The sequence below is a fragment of the Aptenodytes forsteri genome, unplaced genomic scaffold (assembly GCF_000699145.1).
Source record: "Aptenodytes forsteri isolate BGI_AS27 unplaced genomic scaffold, ASM69914v1 Scaffold369, whole genome shotgun sequence".
Lineage (NCBI taxonomy): Eukaryota > Metazoa > Chordata > Aves > Sphenisciformes > Spheniscidae > Aptenodytes > Aptenodytes forsteri.
Genome location: NW_008794965.1, coordinates 8,377 through 16,358, shown reverse-complemented (window position 1 = coordinate 16,358; position 7,982 = coordinate 8,377). Strand labels below are relative to the sequence as shown.

Here is a 7,982-nt window from a genome sequence, read left to right as displayed (position 1 = left end):
GGGCCCGGCCCAGGGCCGGAGGGTCTTCCTGCCGCATGGGCCTCGGAGCCGGCCGGGGAGCCGAGGAGCTGCTGCAAGGAGCAAGCCTGGAGCCTGCCCCGGCTCGGGGGCGGGCGGGAAAGAGCCTGCCTGGCTGTGCGTGCGCCCGGCCGAGGGAGAGCGCCCGGCAGCGGCTGCCCCCGGCCTAGGAGCGAGGGCGCCCATTTTGTGGGGTGCTCCCCGAAGGCTCCCTCCCCCGGCTCTTAAAACTGGGGAAGCTCTTGTGCGGCCCGAGCTTGGGTGGTTCGCTGCAAGGCTTTGCTGCGCACGAGGACTCCGCAAGGACTGTGCCCGTCCCCGGGGTGACTTCCTCTTCTCGGCTCTTCCTGCTGTTGTCTGCTCTCCCTCTCTCCTTGACGTCTCCTTTCCGGAGGGCAGCGTCTATCTCTGGGCACAGAGCCATCCGGAAGCACCCTGCTTCCACCGGCTGCCAGCCCCGGCCAGCCTGCGGCCGCCCCAGGAGGAAGCAAACTGCAGCCGCAGCAAGGCAGCGCCGGGAGTGGGAGTCCGATGGAGCTCACAACGCCTCCCGCTCTGGCCGGTCGTTCCTGGATAACTGGGGAGCTCCAGCCGGTCTCACGAAGGGTTGGCTGACACAGGAGGGAGCACAGCAAGGTCTGAACACCCCCTGGGAAGCAGGCAGGATGCGGAGCGTGCCCTGGCTCCTGTTGCTTATCTCCCAGGCTCCTTTCCTCATGGGGGTGACCGTGCTTGTGCTGACGCAGCCCAAGCAGGGACAGTGCTTTCCTGGCCTGCAACCACTGATAGAGGCAGCGGGTTTCTGGCCGGCTTTGTGCCCGACTCCTCTTGACCTGTCCTGCAGGCAGCAAGCGTAGCGGGCTGCAAAGTGGCTTCATTTTGATGGCTCTTCCTTCGTGCTTCTAAAGGAGCCTCCAGCCAGGGCTGCTGCCATCATGCTGTGCTAGGGGAGCAGCAGCAGCAGCTGCTGCTGCTGCATGTGCTGGTGTTCTCCACTCAGCCCATTTGTGTGGGAAATCCCCCAGTGTACTCGTGGCGGGCAGTTGCGGGTCACCAGCAACCCTGCCTAGGTCTGCTGTGATTAGCTGTGTCCGCACTGCAGCTGCTGGCTCTCTCCCTCCTGGAGGCAGCACCCGAGCTGTTTGGGAAGATGACCTGCTCCACTAACAGCCGCCCTTCTCTGCCGAGGTCCGCGCTGTCTGCTCCCACCTTGGGCGCAAGAACCGTCCCTGGGCTGGAGCTGGGCTATGCAACAGGAGGCTTCATTTGCTTCTGCGTTGCACTCTCGGCATACTGGCTTTACGCCGCTCTCCCTCCTACAATCCCCACCTAACCCTCATCCCCAGTGCTGTTTTCTCCCAATAACACACACACCCACTGCTTGTTTAGATCAGAGTGTTATTTCTCTGTATGCCATCATTAAATGCTTGTCTGGACAGGACCCTTGTCAGTAGGATGGGGGCAGCCGGGATCCCAAGGGATGGCTTTCTGGGAATGGTGGGGCTGTGGGATGCTGAGCATTTTGGGGGAGTGAAGCAGGGAGTGTTAGCAGCAAAGCCTGAAGAGTTAATTTCGGGAACCTACAATACCCCTTTCCTTCTCCCTTGGCTGCCAGGAGAACCTGAGGAGGGGAAAACCATCTCTACCCTCCTGCAGGGCAGCAGTCCAGGATGGGGTTTACTGAGCGCCAGCAGCTTTCCTTCCTCCGGGCTGGCAGGTCCGTATGGAGGAGGCTTGGAGCAGGGCAGAGCTGGCTGCTAGCTTCTTGCCTCCTGCTCTTTGGGACTGTCCTCCTGCAGGTCCTCCTCCTCCGACTGTACCACGGGGGTCTCGGCCCCCTCCTCGCTGGTGTCCAGGCTGTTCAGATCCGTGGAGACAGACGACGTGGAGGAAATGCGTGACTTGCTCTCGGCTGTGTTGGGCACTTGCAGGGTGATTTCCTCTGGGCGCTGGCCAGCATCTGCCCCTGGAGGAGAGAGCAGTAAGAGAAGGAAGAAAAAGGCTTCTGGAGGTTTCTTCCTCCCCGAGCTTCATGGATAGCCCCCCAACACTTATTCTTCAGCAGGCTGTGCTTCCCCAGCCGCTTCCGGCTGCTCCCCATGCGGCTGCTGTGGCTGTTCCCCACCTCACACCCCCGGCTTGGCTCTGGGCAATGCTGCACATTCCTTCCCCGTTTTTGGCAGTGGAGCCTCTTCTGTCTTGCATGAAACATGGCTCAGAGCCGTGCTGCGTGAGGCTTCCTTCCGCGTGCGTGGGGAGGAAGGTGCTGGCACCCCGGGCTTTCCCTGTGGCACCCAAGCTCAGCTCCCTGGGGTCTGGCTTGGGAGGTGGAGGGGTCCTGCAGCCTTCCCGCTCGGTGCAGCGAGCTCTGCAGCGCGGTGGGGACCTGGGAAATCGTGACAAGACACTGGCTGCTCCAGAGGGGCTTCAGGACAAGAGAAATTTGCCCCACAGACTCTAGAAAGTGCCTGGGCTCTCCTGTCTCCTGCAGTGTATATACACAAGGGTCTGTACCTCTGGGCTGTGGAGGTGGATACTGGCACGGTCCCTCCAACCTCACAGACCCCAGCACCAAGTGTCTGTCTTTGTATGGGTGTGCATGGATCTGCACACAGGGTGGCCAGGGCTGAGGAACAAGGCAGTGTGGGCACTGGGGGCAGGAAGGGCTCCCAGCCTGGCCCGCAAAAGGCTTGGACTGCACGTACCTGGCAGGGGCCCAGTAACGCTGCTCTCCTCTGTCCCACAGCCCAGAAACACGTCCATGGTGTCCTGGTCTGACAGGTCCATCATGTCCATCTGCTCCAGCATGTCCACGTTGACCTCCATGGAGGAAATGCTGCCTAAGGGGGCTGCAGAGACAGAGGCCAGTGGAAAGGTGAGTGCTAGGGCCAGGCAAAGGGCACCGTGAGCCCTGTGCAGGCAGGACCCCGAGGAGGGGGCCAGCCTTGCTGTGGGGAACTGAATTCCACTTGCTGGTAAGAGTCCCCCAGGAAAATCACGTTTCCTTAAAACACCCCCCTGGGAGCTCCTGCTGCCTCACTGCAGTCCTTGTTCCTGCTCCAAACTGCTGTCTGGAGGAGCCTGTCTGAAGCCAGTGACTATGCAGGGCGCCAGCCTGGGTACCCATGTGCAGTGACTTCAGTTAAGTAGTGTGAGTAATCCACAGCACACCCACAGGCAGCGTGTGTGGTCCTGTCTCAGTGCAGGACATGCATGTCCCCAGCCGCCTTTAGACTGGGGATGTCCCACTGATCTCTGATCTCTAACGCCCGTGTCATTGTTCCCTGAAACACCTCCAGCCCCGTGCCGGTGCCTGCAGCACTTACGTCTACGATGCTCTATCTGCAGGTGAGACATCGGGAAGAAGAAATCCACGTCATGCTGGAAAACCTCCTCAAAGAACTTCTGCCGGTCTCGTAGTTTCAGCTGCTGCTGCTGCATCTGCTCTGCATCCAGGCTCCGCTGCGCCTGCTCCATGTCGGCTGGGGAGAAAGGTGAGGAGGGTCAGACGAGGCAGGGCTGTCCGAGCCCTTCTGCCTGTCCCAGCTCACGCAGTACGGCCATGCTTTACCAGCGCACATTGATTTAGTCATCGTGAATAGATGTTACACACCAGAACGGCAGCGTCACCAGCACTTGCTGTGCTGGAGCTTCAGAGCTTGCTTCCGAGACACAGGGCAACCAGGAGTTGGGAGCTCATATGCTATGTTTGCGGCTGCTGAAGTGAATTATCGAGAGGGGAAAGGGTGTTGTTATGAGAGCAGCAACGGTTTGCACATGTTCAAGTTTCAGTTTCCTTGCTACAAAACAGAGGGTTGTCTGTGAACACTAACAAGCAGAGGAAACTCCCAGAGACAAGAACTGGTGTTTGTGCTCCAGGCTTTCTGGGCTGAGGGATGCATAAGGAATAAAAGGCATCAGCAACCCTGTCACCCCTGCACACGCGCACCCCTGCTGCCACCGTCGCTATAAATACAGCCGCACCCACGCTCGCAGGCTCCCCCGTTCACATCCCCTGCTTGCACAGCCAGCTTGGCTTCTGCCTGCACAAACATTTTCATTCCTGTAATTCCTCTCGCAGTTCAACGCCAGTGCCTGTGTCCCAGGCTCGCACGGGAGGGAGTAATGGGAGCCCTTGGGCTGTTGCTGAAGGAGCTTGTTGCTGCATCCCTGGGCCTGGTACCTCCCTTTTGGGTTGGGTACCTGCAACGGCAAGGACCCAAATGGCACAGAGGGGCTGTGGCTGGTGGCCCTGGCTGTTCCCAGGCTGGTGTTTGACCTCAGCCATTCCAGATTTCCTCTCTGCTGCTCTTGGCCCAGCCGGCACAAGGAAAATGTGATTACTGGAGCAGGCAGTGCAGTAACCAAGGAAACCAAACAAACATCCTCTGCTCTGCCTGAGCACAGCCCAAACCCTCTGCTCCTCCGGGCTGGGGAGGAGGGAACAGAGCAAGCAGCATCCCCACCCTGTCTGGCAGGAGCGGGGGCGAGGACGGCAGGGGGGCTGGCTGTCAGCAATATATAGCGGCATAGGACCCAAACGGGAGAGCGGTGGTGGGCCTGGTGAGATGTCCTGGAGATCAATGTCACATCTTCCTGAGCGCCCTTCCAGGGGTCCTCTGCACCCCGTTTCTGGGGCATCCTTCATCTAAACCCCATCATCTGCAGGTGCCTGCCCAGGGAGGCCGGGTTCTGCCTGCAGCACAGTGTGGCAGAAGGCTCTGGTCCTCTTCCAGCTGCTCAGCGCCTTCCTGCGATGCCCAGAGCGGCAATCCTGGCTGCCTGAAGGGGCCTTTGCCTTGGTATGTCTGACCTAAGCACTGGGTGCCTGCTCTGCCGCAGAGGCTCAACGTGCTGTGCAGCGCCCGGGCTAACAGCTGCGGTGGCGGACGTGCTGTGCCGGTGAAGGTTTCCTCACGAGGCTGACCGGCGGCTGCAGCCCAGTGCTGCTGGGGTAAGGCAAAAACCTCCTGCCTCCCCTGCGCTATCTGCAAAAAAGAATGGAGCCAGGGACAAGGAGGTGACTGGGGCACTGATTATGGAGCTGGCTCCCTTCAGCAGCTGGAGCCAGCCCTGCCCTGTCTGTCCCAGGCAGAGCTCTGCCCCCCAGCCCAGCTGTGCCACATCCACGGCAAACTGCCGCGGTTCACCAGGCCGAGGAGAGCCCATCAGGCTCCAGCTGTAGGGAAGCTGGGCTCGGGGCAGAGGCTTTGATGGGTCCCAGATTCAGGGTGGCAGGCAGGCTCTCTGTGAGGCATCTTGCCAAAGGGACCCCAGTTTGGAGGTAAGGAGGAGGGTCTCTAAATCCTCCTGCAGTGCAAACACAAAATAAACCAAAATGCCAGCGGGCGCTGTGCTGAGTGCTGTGAGCGTGGCTGATCTGTGCCATTAATGTTCTCACTGCCCATCTCTGCTCCGGCACGTGACCGATACTCGGGGTAAGGGTGCTTGGGGAGAGTCAGGACGGGTGCTGGTGGCAGCATTCCTGTGGGCGCCGGGATTTCTCTCGCGGGAGAAATTAGCAGGACCTGTTTATGAACTTGTTTTCAAGCTCTCGCCAGGGAGTCGGGCACGAGCACTGAGGTCCCATTATGTACGGAACGCCGGCAGCAGGAGACGACAGCTGGGCTGTGCTCGGCCCTGCCTGACCCGTGACCATGGTGAGAGTCGGGGATGGAGCCTTCCCCCCTCCCGGGGCTCTTCCGGGCCCAGGGGGAGCGAACAGCCCTGCTAGTGTAGCCGCCCCTCAGCAACCCTCGCTGGGGAAATAAAGGAGACCGGCATTCCCTGCCGCGGCCCTTCCCCATGTGACGGCCGGTCACACTCCCCGGCTGTCAGTCGCCGGGATTGTCTCATCCGGCTGGCATGTTCCCACCGCGAGACACGTTCGCACACACAATGCGGCCCCTGTGCACCGTGGGGGATCTGTGGTACCTGCTGGTGGCCTGGCTTTTATTACTATTGTCATGGTTATTACTACAGCCTGCTCAGCCAAGGGGCCGGAGGCTTCTCAGCATTCAGAGCCAGGCTCTTCCCCACTGGCTGAACCGCCCAGTGCGACTACGATGGCACTGAGTGCCCCACTGCCTTCAAATCCTTCCGGCTCTCACGGCTTATTAGCCAGCACAGCTCGGAGAGGAGCCAGGGCCAAACGCTGGTGCGGAGGTTGGGTGGGCAGTGCAGGGCAGGATCCCCCCCAGGAGATGCAGGCAGGGATTTCCTTCTCACCTGCTCCTGGGCAGCTGCCCACAGGGTGGGCTGTGGGCGAGGACGCTGGCCCCACTGGTCCCTCTGCCCTGCCAGGGCACGCCGAGGAGCCAACCCTCGCATGATGCGGGCTCACAGCCACCGCCGTGGTGGGGAAAGGCGCGGGAGGGCTGGCTGTGAAGCAAAACCCTGCGAGCTCTCCCATCCACACCCTCACCAAAGCGGGCTGGGAGGGGAGCAATTCCTGGAGTGCAGTTAGCATGGGGTGAGGGCCAGATGGGGCTTGAGGGTGCTGGGAGCACCAGCTAAGGGTGCTCTCCAGCCAGCGTCCGGGCTGGGAGCGGAGCACGGTTCAATTATCTGGCTGCGTTTCCGCTGGGAGGGGATGTGTTTTTCATTCCTCCTTGGCCCATGGGATCCCGGTACAAGCCCCGCTCTGTGCCGGTGAATAGGAGGGGTGTATTTGGGGGCGGGAAAAGGCTTGTTAGTGGAGGCACAAGGCCAAGGGAGGATGGGGATGGCCTTTTCTTGAGACCACGGCTCTGCAATACCTTGCAGAGATTTCGAGGGATTTAAAGAAGGTCGTGAAAAATAATCTGGGCTGTGGAAAGGGACAGGGGTTGATGGGGAGGTGAGCAGAGTTTAAGCGAGGGCTTGCTCCAAGCATGGGCCAGTTCCCTGGTGAACGAAAGAGCTGGGGCAGGCTGGCCCAGCCAGCTTTTGCCCTTCTCCCTACACTTTCCCAGAGCCCAATCCCCTGACCCTGCTCCTCCAGAGTGGCCCGGGGCACCCCACCGCTGCCCGGCTTGCCGGACAGCACCTTGTGCTCCCTGTGCAGTGCTGCGAGGAGATCGGGTTGGGGGAAGATGCAGCTCCTCAGCTGCCACAGCATCTTCCAGGAAGCCCTGCAGAGATCGCAAGCCTTTCCCTATCACCCTGCCCCAGCAAAACTGCTGCGGGACAAGGGTAGATCCCAAGGGCTTTCGGCTCCTTTAGCCTTGGGAGAAGCAGCTGGTGTGGAGAGCTGGGAATGCCCCGGAGAATCGTGCAGGCTCAGGCCGTGTGGAGACGGGATGCCTGGACACGCCAGCTGCCTGAGCGTGAGTTCCCTGCACGGTTTCTTCTCGATCGGCACATCTGACCTTGTGTTGCAGCACAGCGAAAAATAACCGTAGCCCCGGTGAGAGGAAGTGCACCAGGCGAGTGCGAGGGAGGCAGCGGTTTTGGCAGAGCCGCTTCCTGGGAAAAGCGGGAGGGGGGAACTAGAGAGGGAGGACATGGCACCTTGTAACCCCCGTCTGTGCCGCGGTTTCATCGCCTGCACTCCTCCGAGCGATCTCCAAATCCCCTGCGTCTCAGCACTAAAAATATCCCTGCCGCCCAGAGCTCCTTCCCCAGCAGAGGCTGTGTCATGAGACCCTGCTTATTTACGGGGCCCTGCTTCGATTCGCGCAGAAAGAAGCGTGAGGACAAGAAAGCCAGGAGGGCAGCGCGGTGTCCGAGGCACGGCGTGCAAGCCCCGGGCAGGGATCCGCGGCAGGCTGTCCCCCCGCAAGCTCCCTGTCACCCCGGCTGCCGCTCACCCTGCCGCGCTCGCTGGTGTGTTTGCTCTGCTCAGCCTCCTCTTCCCCTAAACCTCGCGGGTGCGGGGGGATCCGCTCCTCCCGGGGACCTCGGGGCTCCGAGGGATACCGATGCTACTCCGCAAGGAGCCCGTGGTCCAACAAGTCCCCCAGCCCAGCCGCTTCCCCGGCAGG

The 7,982-nt window shown here is 61.0% G+C and overlaps 1 protein-coding gene across 1 annotated transcript; it reads right to left on the bottom strand.

Moving 5' to 3' along the window:
- Positions 1–1,400: 1,400 nt before the first annotated feature.
- On the bottom strand, positions 1,401–3,500 carry LOC103895813 (dysbindin domain-containing protein 2). The gene is made up of 3 exons (XM_009275519.1): positions 3,345–3,500; positions 2,724–2,867; positions 1,401–1,984 (listed from the first exon to the last, which is right to left on the bottom strand). The coding sequence occupies exons 1-3, from the start codon at positions 3,493–3,495 to the stop codon at positions 1,776–1,778; spliced, it is 504 nt and encodes a 167-aa protein (XP_009273794.1). The 5' UTR covers positions 3,496–3,500; the 3' UTR covers positions 1,401–1,775.
- Between the last annotated feature and the right edge of the window lie 4,482 nt (positions 3,501–7,982).